The sequence below is a fragment of the Abramis brama genome (assembly GCF_963993115.1).
Source record: "Abramis brama genome assembly, chromosome: 8".
Lineage (NCBI taxonomy): Eukaryota > Metazoa > Chordata > Actinopteri > Cypriniformes > Leuciscidae > Abramis > Abramis brama.
Genome location: NC_139970.1, coordinates 18,299,219 through 18,314,089, shown reverse-complemented (window position 1 = coordinate 18,314,089; position 14,871 = coordinate 18,299,219). Strand labels below are relative to the sequence as shown.

Here is a 14,871-nt window from a genome sequence, read left to right as displayed (position 1 = left end):
CAGTGAACATAAACAGAAGCTGGATGGGGGGGGGGGGGGATTGGTTCGGTTCGGTTCTTACAATTGATTGGTTGGGTCCTTACATGCGCTTCGTGAGGCACACTAGCACACACACGCAAGGTCTCTCGCTCCCTATCTCTATACGTTCTTATCCCGGTAGACGTAGAATCAACAGCTAGATCAATGAGAAACTATGATTACAACGACCATCATTTGAAGTGTCACACAGTTCTGAAATTATCGTACATTATAGGATATTTCCCATTATTGATCGTACATCGTACAGAGGTCAAAATTATCGTACAAATACGATAATTATCGTACATCTGGCAACACTGTGCATAACACACGAGAATGAACCTCATTAGTTCTTGCTGAAGCTCAAACGTGCTGCGTAACACATGAGAATGAACCTCATTGGTTAACTGACTAAACCGCTCAATTCATATTGATTAGTTTTACGATCTCTTTATGAACTTTTTGAAGCATCAAAGTGGTAGTTGTGTAGCTGTCTGGGACAGAATTCTCAGATTTCTTCAAAATGATCTTCATTTGTGTTCTGAAGATGAACGAAAGTCGTCATGAGGGTGAGTAATTCTAATTAATGACATTATTTTCATTTTTGAGTGAACTATCCCTTTAAATAAATCCACTGAATCACTTTTGTAACCGGTTCTTTGAAAATGGCTGTTCAAAAGAACCGACTCGCCTACATGAGTCAGAGTTCTTTCCAGCTTAACAGTGGCGGGCGGGGCAAATGTAACTTCAGTGCCGACGTCACAGGAAGTAAAACAGTAAAGGCGGCGCTAAATAAATATTGCTGTTTTTGCTGTTTTAATATCATTGTAAACAGTCGTCGCTAAAGTGAGTGGGTTTATTTTGGGTGCATGTCATGTCACATGTGGACTGAATTTCGCTTATGTCATCACGCATAAGCAGCAAAAGCAGAGCGTCAGCGGAAGTCTGACGATTGTAGAGGGAGGACAATTCTTCTGTCTATCTGATCGAGAGAAGTCCTGTGTCACAGATTCATTAATTAGAATAAATATTGAACTTTGTTCCTGTTATCTGACTGGATACTGCATCTAATCCCTGTACAAAGCTCCACAGCGCCCACTCTCTACCTGAACAGTGTTTGTTTACCCGTGTGAACTTGATGAATCTGCTCAAACGTGCCACCTTCATTTTCTCTGAACAGCCACTAATTCTGGCAATTGGTAAGATCGGAGTTTATCGTTGGTTGGTTTCCCAAACTATGAGTAGGTTGAGGAGGACGGAATGCATGGACGTAAATGCTCACTTCTCGGCGTGATAACTGTAACCATTGCGATTGTAGCAGTGTTGCTGTATGATAAAGGTAAATGCCAAAGGAAAGTGCCACATAGTAGTGGAGTCCAAATGCTTCCGATCTATTTTTGATTGAATGCATTTTCATTATAAATTAAAGCAGCAACGTTTTGAGTGACCACGAGTTTATGTAAAGCCTGGTGATTTATGTATGATTTGAGTATGTTCCGAAGGAGTTTACATGTCACAAATGTTTTTTTTTCATTAATGTTTTATTCATTTAAGATTCTTCAGCTTATTGTCCGGTTTAAACTGAATCGCATATCCTCACCCTGTAAGTTTTGAACCACATTTTATTTTATTGGTTTCTTTTATTATTATTATTAAGCTTAACTCACTTTTCAAACACTGAACACGATGAGCTGAACATGCAGAGTGAAAGTGTTTTCTTAAAAGTATTCTTGGAAACATTCGCAAAGCTATTTTACGGTTTTCGCCACTGAGCCGTGGCGTGGAGCGCACGACTGCGATGACGTGGCACACACGTTGTGGTGACGTTCTTACTGTTGTTGGCGCGGTAAACACTGGCGAAGTTCTAAGCAGCTTTGCATGAACCAGCTCAGTTAATCTCGGCGAGGCCTTTATCGCTATGCGCTCGGAAACTGCATGAGACGTCGTCAAAACAAGGCCTAGACATCGCCGCCGCCTGTTCGATGCGAAACCGAGTTGCATCCGTGCTCGGTTGCTTCGACCATCATGCTAGTGAATGCAACGCGCGGTTTCCTGTGGTCGGACATGGAGACCAGAGCGCTGTTGAATATCTGGGGTGAGCACGACGTGCAGACGGCGCTGGACGGAAACTTTAGGAATAGCCACGTTTACCGAGACGTCGCGAACCGTTTGTGCGAACTGGGCTTCGATAGGACACCAGACCAATGCAGAATACGGGTTAAGAGCTTAAAGAGGCAGTATTTCCAAGCGAAGGAGGGATCCAGGAAAAATGGGCAGTACCACAAGATGTGCAAGTTCTACGACGAGATGGAGAGGATATTGAGCAATAGACCGTTAGTAGAGAGGCAGGATATTGATAGTGTTGCCGTTGGGGGAGATGAAACGATGGATGAAGATGCTGAGAGTACTGAACTCTTGCAGGAGGCTCACATGGATGGCAGTGGTGAATGCTCTTTTATGGAGCACACAGTCAAAACTGAGTATCCATCCTGCCCCATTCCGGTGACAGTAGGAGGCATGAGTATGTCAACTTATTCTGATTAGTCAGAAAGCAAATGATCTGCCATCTTTAGCCCAATCGGCCTGGTTTCCTTTATGTATGTGCATGTTAATATCTGTATCTTCTTCTTCCGAAGGTTCATTTCCAACCAAACAGAGCAGCCTGACAAAGACCAACCCGCCCGCATCCTCGTCGAGCAGGCCACGGAGAAGCAAGAAGCGATTCGCGAACATGTCGCTGGAGAAGCTGATGGAGAAGTTCTTGGAGCAGAGCATGGAAGCAGAAGACAACTTCTACCGGCTTGAGGAGCAGCGTCTTCAGGCTGAGGATAAGCGCAGGGAGGAGGAACATTCCAGAGAGTTGCAGATGCTGCAGATGTTGGGCCAGATTTTCGCTGGCATCAGCACATCCTCTCCTGCCACTCCGCAGCCCTCTTGTATACCCCAGACTAACCCCACCGTACCACTCATGCGTCCCTCTTTTGGGAATCGTAACCATCCGTCTGCCTTGAACGAGTTTGCCAGCCACAGCCAACCAGCTGGCCCAGGTCTGCTCATGGAAGAGGGTGACGCTAAATGTTCGTCTAGAGTTGCCATTTACTTTCAATTGCCAATTATGAAATCAAAAACCGTCAATTTATCCAATGCTTTACTGTTAAAATCAATGAAAAGGATAGTTCATCCAAAGATGGAAAGTCTATTGTTGTTTTTTAGTTTTTTCGCATTGTGTTCAAGCGTCTTTTCCCCCATTTTAATTTTAAAAGCATAATAATTAGAAATGTTTAATTTTTTCAAAAAGAGACGAAAAAAACAACAACAAGAAGAATTCGGCTTGGTTTTTTATTTTTGAACACAATGGACATGGACATATTTTCCATACATTGATGATGCTACGTTGTGACTGAAAAGGCTTCAAAAAACATAAAAGTGGTCCATACAGCTATATTCCAAGTCGTCTAAAGCAATATTATAGCTTTATGTGGAACATACCAATATTTTAGTCATTGCTCACTAATAGTCCTCCTCACCACACAAGCTTTGAAACATAATTTGGGTTCAAGCTCAAGATTTAAAAATTGTGGTAGGTTTGATGTCATTGATGCTAAAACGGCATTGGTTCTTGAGTGTATCATAAGCGAACCTGTGGGTTGAGTATGTAAAGTACAGAATTATGAGCTACAGCAGAAGAGAATATTTTCAGTGAATAAAATCCTAAATTTCAAGCTCAAGTGGCTTCAGAAGACTCGGATAAAGTGTTCAAGCTGTATGGACTGGTTTTATCATTCTTAATATTATTTTTTGTGTTTCATTGAAAAACAACATGGTTTAAAATGAGACGAGCAAATGATTTTCATTTTGGGCAAACAAGTTGTTTTAAACAGTAATTTTAACAAACCAGCTAAAATGGCTGTATCTCTGTCGACTATTATAGTCCCAATGCATGGAACTGAACACAGCTGCTCTGGTTTGTGATAAAACCAAAGATTGTTATTTAAAACTAATGATTGATTGTTACTGTGTTCCTCCCTCAGTCATAGAGCGCTCTTTCTCTCTGGGCACGGCAGGAATGGACAGTGTCATTCCTCTTGTAAGAAAGACAATTCCTCCACTGACATCCAAAAAACACAAGGGTCAGGATGGACGCATTGGAATCATCGGAGGATGTCAAGAGTAAGTGATGTCAACAGATCTTTCTCAGGGCTATACACTTAAAAAATGACTAGGTAAGCAGCTGTAATGGAGCTTCAATGGCTTATATTAATTAATGGCTAACTAAATAATCACATATTTGGGGGAGATATATTTCTAGAGCTTGCACCTAACTCACTTTTTCACTTTCAACCACATACCATCAAGTCATTCTCTGCCGCAAATAGTATTATAAGGTGCTATGTGCTGTGAGTGTTATAGTACTTAGCAGGCTGTTTTCTTCTGTTTTAACTCTCTGTATGTATATTTGCTTGGTGAAACTTGCATATTTGAATTTTTCTTGTTAGGTACACAGGAGCACCTTTCTTTGCAGCTATTTCGGCTTTGAAAGTAGTAAGTATTCTGTTCAAAATCCACTGCATTTTGTCTTTCTCATCTGCATTTTGCTGATCCTGCTCCTGGAGGGCCACTGTCTTGCAGAGTTTACCTCCAAGCCCAATTAAACACACCTGAAGCAGCTAGGCAAGGTCTTTCTAGGCATACTAGAGACTTCAGGCAGGTGTGTTGAGGCAAGTTTGAGCTAAACTCTGCAGGACCGAGGTTGGACACCTCTGGTTTAGGGAGATACGCAGTAAATTGTCTTCAAAACCCTTAAGTGATATCATTTCCAGATCGACTCATATTTATCAAATAAATCACCAGTCATTAACTTTCTGCTCTTCCTGCCTGTTTTCCAGGGAGCCGATCTGTCTCATGTGTTCTGCACCAAAGATGCAGCTCCAGTCATCAAGTCCTACAGTCCTGAACTCATCGTCCATCCAGTGCTGTGAGCAGGAACTTTGATTACCATTGGCTTTTATTCAATATCTCAATATTTCGTGTATCATGCCAGCTTAAACATTTTTTATTTATTGTCATGTCGAGAGTAAATTGAGCGTGATGGTTCTTATGTGGTGCTGTTTTGCTCCTGGCTGTGTGTTCCTCCAGAGACAGTCCCAATGCTGTGGAGGAGATTGAGAAATGGCTACCCAGGCTTCACAGTCTGGTCGTGGGACCAGGTCTGGGGAGGGAGGATATGCTTCTGAAGAATGCAAAGGCAAGAGAAATTATGCTTTATGAACATGTCTTCTGTAGTCAATGCTAAAAGCATTTCATTTTAAAAGGTGAATTTCTTTCTGAATCTACTATATAGTATCGACCACAAATTTAGACACAGTTAAAGGGTTAGTTCACCCAAAAATGAAAATTTACTCACATTCAAGCAAACACAGAGTTATATTAAAAAATATCCTGTATCTTTCAAGCTTTATAATGGGAGTGAATGGTACCATTTTATTTGAAGCCCAAAAAAGTGTATCCATCCAAAAGTAGTCTATAGTGCTCCAGGGGTTAATAAAGACCTTCTGAAGCGAAGCAATGCGTTTTTATAATAAAAACATCCATATTTATAACTTTATAATGGCTGTATGCGAATCTAGTTCTGGCAGAAGAGTGACCTCTGACGCGACACATGATATGTTGATGAACGTGGAAGCGCAGAGGATAAACACAACACAGGTCACAAATTAGAAGTCTAAAATGAGAAATTTTAAAGAAAAAAATTGTCGCGGGTCTCAAAAGCCAAAGGAGTGATATCTAAGAATTTGTACCAATTTTTACCAAAAAAGTAAATGTTTCTTCCAACTGGATATTTGTCGTGTCATCCTTTTAACGTTTAAGAGTATTTACCATGAATGGCATCAGCGACAGCGCAAGGAAGCCGGGAAACAAAAATCAGCGAGTCACGCATTGAATCAATGCCATTGGTCTCTATTAAATGAAGCATCAGCTTCAGCGTTACCCATGCGACGCATTGCTGCTCAGCTGAGCCTTGAAAAGTGGAGCTCAAAGTTAAAAAACAATTAACACCTTGTTTCATTGCTATCTTTTAATGAACCAGCGTTTTGGACCTGTTCGTTGAATGAACGGTTTAATGACTCACTCAAAGACAGTCCGTTGCCGTAACAATGTTACTGCGCGCTGAGTGACAGCCTGAAAATGTACTCGTTTTTGTGCATGCTGACCACATCGTAACACTTATTTATATAGCAACAAATGAATATTAATAAATCAAATAAATAAATGGTGATAATACCGCATATCGCACTATTGAGCCACTCAAAATTACCGCAAGGAAAAATCCTTCACCGCGACAGCCCTAGTTTTACAATTTTCATCAACATGAATGGCACATAGAATGCCTTAGGACTGAGAAAACATACAGGGGGTGCAGGGTTTACCTCTTAATAAAAGTATGGGCCATTTTTATATTTTGCTCAAAGTAATAAACTGCTAATTTTTATATTTTGCTCAAAGTAATAAACTGCTAAAAACAAACAATGTACATAATCTAATAATAAACTCTCATCATGAACACAAAACAAAGTTAACTAGTAATTTTTCTTGTCTCCCTTTGCCATCCCTAAATAATTTTCCAAATTATAACATTATGAAATGCTCTTAATATGCTGATTAAAAATGTATGGAGAAAAAAGTCTAAAGGCACAATGCGGTAACTTGTCACACAAACCTAGTTTAGTGAAATGGTCTGAGTCCTCTTTTATGTCAGAAAAATAATTGTCTAAGCCTATTTGCAGCATTCTCGTTTTTTGCAGTATTTTATCAAAAGTATCTATTTTTCTGCTCACCTTGTTTCTGCTACTGTAGTTATTAAAATAACCGCGTCATCTGTAGCTCTTAAGCCCAAAGTATACTTCGGCCGTCCGTGTTCCGCAACGGTCCGCGCACAAGTGCGAGTTACTTGAGTGCTTGCAAACAAAGTCCACTAGACAGTGCGCACAAGCTGAACGCGTCTTTCCGCGCTCATGCCCAAAGGAGTGGAAAAAGAAGTATAGACCTTATTCATAGCAGCGCTATGACGGGTATGAAAGCCAGGCTGTGAGAGACAAACTTACTGTGTTTTCAATGGCATCTGCTGTATAAAGCTCCTAGGACACTTATAATTTCCACAGTTCATATATTTTGTCTGCTGAATTGTCTGAAATGAAAGATGCACTGTTTTGTCAGTAGAACAATTCAAAAACACAATAAATAACAGTACGAACCCACTGAAGAGGCGTGTGTCTTACCCTCACAGCCTCGCCATTAAAAATCAAAGATAGATGGCGCAAAAGATCATTACCATGAGCAGCCCTGAGCACCTATGATGTAAACCGCTACGTTGTTTTGACTTGCTGCTCACTTTAAAATGTAGAAATGGTAAAATGGCGTAATTATGATAGAACCAAGCCGGGGTCCAGAACCTAATTCTAATGAATCACTGACAGTAGCAATAAATGCAAAAACAACATTACAGCAATAGGCAATAATATAATTGTGGAATAGTAAATTCAATATTAATTTGAAATACTTAAATGTACAGTAGACCTATTTAGTAGCCTGATCAGTGAAAAACAAATCAGTGCAGTGGGGTAATTGTGGGACATCATATTCACAATGATTTATTTATCGGTCTCTCACAAATACACACACACACAGTGACATGTCATCGTGATAATGTAGCGATGTAGAATTGTTGCCCAAATGCCCGTACAGTAACACGCAAACCAAACATTTCCCTTTTGTCCAGTCACAGAACTATTTTAATTGTATTCATTAATGGAACTTGCGTTAATATCACATGTTTTTAAATATAAAAATAATAGGCTGAACAGTTAATATACAATAGGCTATGTAGACCACAGCAGTTCTAATTATGTGCCCAGCAACATATTTCTGCTTAAAATGGCAAGCGCAGTTAACAGTGCGCAACAATATTTTATTAAAGTATAAAAACATCTTTATGAATTAATGCCGTACCAAAGATGAGGCGATTTGACCAATCAGATAAAAGTGCCGTTTCGGTGCTGCCCACATGTGCAAATTAAATATTGAACATATTTATAAACCACAAACAAAAAAAAGATATCAAGCCAAAATCTTGCTTTCTGTTTGTTTAACAAAATGGAAAAAAAAGCCATTTTTCCATTTATCACGTATTCCTCCACGGAACACCAGCATTTCATTTTTCAGATTTAATGGATTAACTGAATGATCGATGATGCACAGACCAGGAGTCTGCACACTTTTAACAGCTTGTGTAAATTAAGATTGTGAAAAGTGTATTTCTAGAGAGCTTGCTCATAATAGCTACATAATAGCTTATGTATTTTCACATTTGTGTTTATGTTGGTTTAATTATGTTTGGCTTATGTTTCTTTTTAGGAGATAATTGAGAGGTCAAAACTCAGAGGAATACCAATCATCATTGATGCTGTGAGTACTGTTTTCAGTCGTGGCCTAAGGGTTAGAGAGTCGAACTTGTACGTGGGTACGACTCTCAATACCAGCAGGAAATAACTGAGGTGTCCTTGAGCAAGGCACCACACCCCCAATCGCTCCCCGAGTGCCGCAGTGAATGGCACGGGTTAATCATGGTTTGCAGTGTGTGTTCACTACTCGCTGCTCTAATGTATGTGCACTAACTTGCATGGGTTACCATAATTGGCCTTCACGTCACCTCACTGATCAATACGCTTTCATGCTCGGCATGTTGACAAAAGCCAATAGATTCAGTGTCCCGAATACATTGGGAGAACTGGGTCAGAGATAATAGCTCTGTCATGGCTTTTAAACATTACAGTATTGATGCATATTGCATGATCTAAATCTAAATTGTGAATAAAATAGTCAATTGTGTAAACTAAAGTGTGGTTTTTTTTTTATTTTACAGGATGGCCTTTGGTTAGTGGCAAAAGAACCATCAGTCATTCAAGGATATCAGAGAGGAATCCTCACACCCAACTTTATGGAGTTTACTCGTCTGTATGAGGCCATGGTGAGAGTTTTGGATGTGCTAAAACATTCTATGTAGATGCACAAGTTCTATTTCTATGTAATATCTAAGGCTCTGTTTGAATCTGGAATCTCATATGGTTGGGACTTAAAATTATTTAAATGTAGTTGCATTAACTCAATCCTAATTAAAATACTAAAAGAAACCAAAACTAACAATATACGGAAGGCCTTTGAATATTGTCTTGGATAAAGGGTGAATACAAAAAGGTTAAGAACTTGTCCTAGAACACAGAAATAGCAAATCATAAAGGCCCAGATATACTTAAAGAGAAATCGAAAAAACTGCAATGATGTAATTTCAAACAAAATCAGGCCAAAATGAAATATGATTGAAATATAATTTTTTTCTGGAGTTTGAAACCGTTTGCCAAAGCGAATCTTCCGGGAAGGTTCGCTCTTGCTGGTAAACGCCTTCGAACTACCATTAGTGACTATGTAATAGGCAGGTGTGGCTCTGCCGACTTAGATGTAGAAATGGTCTCTGGTCCATTTATTCTGTTTAGCCAGTCGAGGTCAGATGTCCGCGAGTAAAAACAGGGTTCCCACGGGTCCTTGAAATCCTTGAAAGTTTGTGAATCTGAAATAAAAAATAATAAAAAATTGAAAGTGCTTGAATTTATTTTGTGCAAAAAAAAAAATCCATATTATTCCCTCCGGTCCACTATTGTGTTATTTCGCCAACACTTCATGGCCTATGCATATTAGCTTGCTTGATTTACGTTAGTTACTCGCATTTACACATTACGTTAAGTGTTTCCCGCGTGAGGTACTTTTTGTACGTTGCCACGCGCGCACAAAACTACTACAATGGTACCTCAACGTTTCGCAGACACACTGTGAAACATTGCAAAAATAGGCTGAAACCGCTGAAATGATGTAATCTTGCGCTCACTTAAAATATGTTCCCACATTAAGTCCTTGAATTTTAGGGTATTAGACCTGGAAAGTTAACTAAGGTGTGGGAACACTGTAAAAACATGAACACACCGGAGAGCCACTTAATAATTATAAACTTATAAACGTTTATTTGTGTAGCACTTTTCATACATGAAATGCATTTCAAAGTGCTTCACAAGTATAAAAACAAATATTGACAACACAAATATTGTAGTAGAACATGAAGTTGCAATTCCAATTAAAAGAAACACTGTTCAGTTGCTTGCTGATTGCTGCTTGCTTTAAAGCAATCTATTGTATAAAGTGCTATATAAATAAATGTGACTGGAGAGCCTGAATTGCAGAACATCCACGTTGCTATGATCAGATTTCTTAACTGTTTACTCTCTGCTATCATTTGTTGTTTAATTTTAGGGATGTCAATTTACACAAATTCCCATGATTGATCGTCGTTTAAAATAACGATTGATTAACCGTTACCCATAATACTGCAGTATGCGTCTGCTGCAGAGGCATGACAGGGTGTGCAAATGATGCTCAAAACGCCATGTTCCTCACCAAATGTATGAGAAGGGGTTTTAATCTAAATAAAGGGCTAGTAGGATTGTAAAATGAGTTGATGTGATTGATCATTTAATTAAATTAATTATTTAAAAATCAAATATAACGACGGGTACAACGTGTTTCCAACGCCGCCTCAGATGCGTGCTTGTCAGAATGTGTAACTCTAATGCGCTCTTTCTGGAACAACACAGCAACTAAACCCAAAGAATTCACAACGGTTTGTTATAATATTGTTCTCTTTATAAATGTTATGTAATATGACAGTCCCAATCATAGTTTTTATTAGTTGTGAATTGCTGTTTGAGCTGCATGCGCTGAATGAACACCGTGGTAAACTGAAGCACTTTGCTAGCGGGTTATTTAACTCAACGAAAGGCATCCTATCTGAGATTAATCTCTAATGAGATTAATTAATATATACAAAATAAACATAATATTACAAATTTTATCTGCACAAAATGATGTGAATGTACAAGTGAACTTGAACAGAGTTACGTGCTCTTCAGAATGTCTAGTGGATGTGCTCTTCCCGGAGCAACGTGCTGAAACGGCAAATAAAACCCAAAGATTTGACAACGTTTTATTACAATATTGTATAATAATGTTATGTATTATGACAGTTCCAATCATAGTTATCATTAGTCGTGCATTGCTGTTTGAGCTGCATGCACTGAAGATGATGCTTTATACAGCGTTCTTAAAGGGTAACTCTCGCCAAATTGCAACCTAGGCTATTTTTGTTAATCTACCCGAGTCAAACATTCGAATGGAAACGCCACTTTTAAGATTGACTGTATTTTCGTTTCTGGTCAAAATGCCTTTTGAATGGGAGTGCTTGGAGAAGATCTTTACTCTCCTCATGTTATGTTGCATTCGGAGATCGACTACTTTTGACTGACAAAATTCCAGCCACCAGAAACACTAACTGATAAAAGTGAGTTGTACAAAACCTTTCCTTTTTAGTAAACTCTGTGTACACAAACAATGTAGTCAATGCTCAAGTTCATGTGTAGAGCCCCTGGTGATACTTCGAGCACAGTTTCATGTTGTGTGGAGCCTTCTTAGTGTTTTAGAAATGGCGAATTTGATGCTATCATTGTAGTGCCCCATGCACTCCCATTTAAAAGGCATTTTGACCGAAAACGAAAATACGGTCAATCTTAAAAGTGGCGTTTCCATTCTAATTATGCTTTTGCACGAATGGTTGACTCGGGTAGATTAACAAAAATAGCCTAGGTTGCAATTTGGCGAGAGTTACCCTTTAACCGAAGATGAATCAGATGCATATAGGCCTAAACAAAATAAACACCATATTACAACTTGCATTTGCTCAAAACAAAATTATCCGAATGCACACACAAACTTATAGTCATAAAGGTGTAACTCTAGCCTTTAAACATAAAATGACCATTTTTCCTCCTCTGCTTTGTGTTTTGTGGTTGAGCAGCACACACGTGCATGATCACCTGCGTTTTATCAATTAAATTATCGACAAATTAATCAATCATCGATTAATCGTTAGCATCCCTTTTTAATATATTGTTGAAAGCAAAGTGTGCAGCACATATTTTCATATTCATCTAAAGTGTGTGCGGCGTCGGGTTGTTCGCTAACAGTATTACCACGGGTCATGTATTTCTATCTTCTTTTTACCCTTAAGTAAAAAAAAAAGAACTTCACCCAGAGTATTTCAGGGCTTTTACAGACACCTAGTGCATACAGTTGCAGTGAACGTGCTAAATTATTAAACTTTGATTTCAGCATCATGAACCTCTGGACAGCACTGACCACAAGAGAAGTGCTCAGCAACTGTCCATCGCCTTGGGCAATCTGACCATGGTTTTAAAGGGGGAAGAGGATATTATTACTGATGGAAAGAACAGTAAGTGGCTTTCTTGAAATATTTAGACTTAATAAGGTTCCAATGCACCATTTTCTTTCTCTAATGTTTTGTTTCTACATAATTTCAGTGCTGACCTGTAGTCAAGAGGGCAGTGGGCGGCGCTGCGGAGGACAGGGAGATCTGCTCTCTGGTTCCTTGGGAGTTTTCGCTCATTGGGCGTTCAGCTCACCTCCAGATGCCACTAAAGGGTAGAGTGCTCCATCTTCAGTAGTTATTTGATGCGTCATTGAATATCACAGTTTAAAGAGGACCAATTACTTTCTTTAGTGTGTAATGCTGCTGTTTGAGCATGAAAAAGGTCTGCAAATGTACAGTCAATTCAAAGGGAGTTATTCTCTAATATCAGTAAACACCGTTTCTGAACTCCCTGAAACGCCTCCATTGTAGTCTTTAGTTTTCGACCGTAAACGTAAACATGACAATATTCTTCTTTTAAATAATTCCCACCCAAAAAACTTGGTTGACTTGCGTTAGTAGTGTGTTGAAACTCACGGTTATGGTAAAGAGGGCATGATACTTCCAAAACACACTTGATGCGGTTGACCAATCAGAGCACACTGCACTTTCCAGAAGGCGGGGCTTCATAGAGACAGGAACTAAACAGTGTTAAGCCTTGTTTATACTTTCACCTGGCTCTGCAGCGCGTGTCTCCGCAAACTGCGCGCACACCTCCCCAAACGGACGAGGCGTTTATACTCGACACGCTCGCCGTTGTACTATTCTTTGAAACGACAGGGGGCGACTCGAGTAATTGTCCTCTAAACCATCAGGAATCAGAGGTGAGAAGAAGAAAGCTACACACGTGACAATGTTTATTTTAGTACATCACCACCAATACCACACTACAAAAAGAATCGTGTAAAACCCAGTAAACCCTGAGATTATTACTAGTGACAATAAAACAAAATATATGGATATGAGTGTGTATACAATATAAATAAATTAACAATCTCTTATATTTTCTAATTTCTCTAAACATTTCGTGAACATTTTTATTAAACATGGACCTTCATGTTCATTAAAAATACTTTTTATGCTATTGTATGCTCATTTTTTAAATGTAATCAACTATTTTAGACGTGCAAACTGGGTGTCGGTGTGGTGAGAAGTTTGAGCTCGGCCAGATTCGGCTTGAAGTCGTTCATCTTCGGATGCGGCGCCGTGTGCGTTGTTACAAAAAATGTCGCGCACACCGCCAGGCGAAATTGGGTCTTGCGAACCCAACGCGCACGACCACCCACACCGCAATGACGTCATTTTTGCCGCGCGCACCTTTGTGCTCGTGCGGACGTGTCGAGTATAAACCAGGCTTTACTGACAGACTGGGAAGAGAGGTGCTGCAATCATGTCAAATATGTGAACAAAAATAACATTTAAGCATTTAACCTATTCTAGTAGACCTGGAAAATGGAGAGTTTGTAAAAGAGAATATGGACACTTTAATTGTAAATGTTTCTCTTTTTTTAGCATGAATCCCTCGCTGGTAGCTGCATTCGGTGCTACGTCTCTGACAAGGCAATGTAATCGCCAGGCCTTCCACAAACACAGCAGATCAACCACCACCTCTGACATGATCCAGGAGATAAGCAGCGCTTTCAAGAAGTTGTTTGAAAGCTAAACTGTGTGTGTATCCATTCTCTTTTTATGGTCATTATAAAGACTAAAGGTCTGCATCTTAACGCTACTTGTTAAATAAACATGAAGTACATTGTTGAGCATCTATGTTCTTTTTTTTTCTTTTCCCTTTTATTTTAAAGTGCCTCTTGTAGTTCTGCAATATAGTATCAACTACTTCTCCACATCCATATCCGTGTGGTGGCCCTCTATAAACGTCCAAACACTGTTTTTTTGTTTTTTGTTTTTTTAATGTATGTCTATAGATGTGTGTGTTATGTCTGCGAGTGTTTAGATTTGTATATGATAACCCACCAAGAGATAGTTTTAACACTGTCCCTCTATGAATTAATTGCTGTCTTACTACCAGCTGCAATTTATTTGTTGGTCTGCTTGAAAAATGCTCACTTTCAAGTATTCAAAAAATACCTTTATAGTGGATGTTCTCCTTACAATAAGCTGTTTAACACCTTGTTTTCTGTCAACTCACAATCCTCATTTAATGTGTGGGTCAAATTACAAATAATTGAAAGTGGCTGTCACTTTTAGATATAGTTTGTTATTCTACATATTAAACTAACATGAAAGTTTTACTTATAACTGTTTATCTTTTGTATTATTCCCTCTGTGTGGATAATGAATGTGTGTGGATAATGAATGTGTCTGGACATGATTTTGGTTGGTATGATCGAGATAGTTGAAACAGAAAGCAAATGGGGAATAACTGTACAAAAAGTGTTCAGTTTTAATAGCATTCCTGTTTGTACTCACTCTGATAGTTTCTGTATGGTTTACAATATCTTGAGAACCATAGAGTATGGGGCTTTTGT

General features: G+C 39.1%; 1 protein-coding gene across 6 annotated transcripts; it reads left to right on the top strand.

Moving 5' to 3' along the window:
• Nucleotides 1-767: 767 nt before the first annotated feature.
• On the top strand, nt 768-14,641 carry naxd (NAD(P)HX dehydratase). Of its 6 annotated transcripts, none has more exons than XM_084122625.1 (11): nt 768-1,357; nt 2,655-3,095; nt 4,050-4,188; nt 4,515-4,560; nt 4,905-4,993; nt 5,155-5,263; nt 8,431-8,481; nt 8,939-9,043; nt 12,286-12,406; nt 12,495-12,615; nt 13,895-14,641. In XM_084122625.1, the coding sequence occupies exons 1-11, from the start codon at nt 1,279-1,281 to the stop codon at nt 14,043-14,045; spliced, it is 1,452 nt and encodes a 483-aa protein (XP_083978751.1). In that variant the 5' UTR covers nt 768-1,278; the 3' UTR covers nt 14,046-14,641. The 6 variants fall into 6 exon arrangements, with proteins under 6 accessions (XP_083978751.1, XP_083978749.1, XP_083978750.1 ...); XM_084122623.1 differs by having other exon boundaries at nt 768-2,539; XM_084122624.1 differs by having other exon boundaries at nt 771-2,539; nt 2,655-3,065.
• The last annotated feature ends 230 nt before the right edge of the window (nt 14,642-14,871 follow it).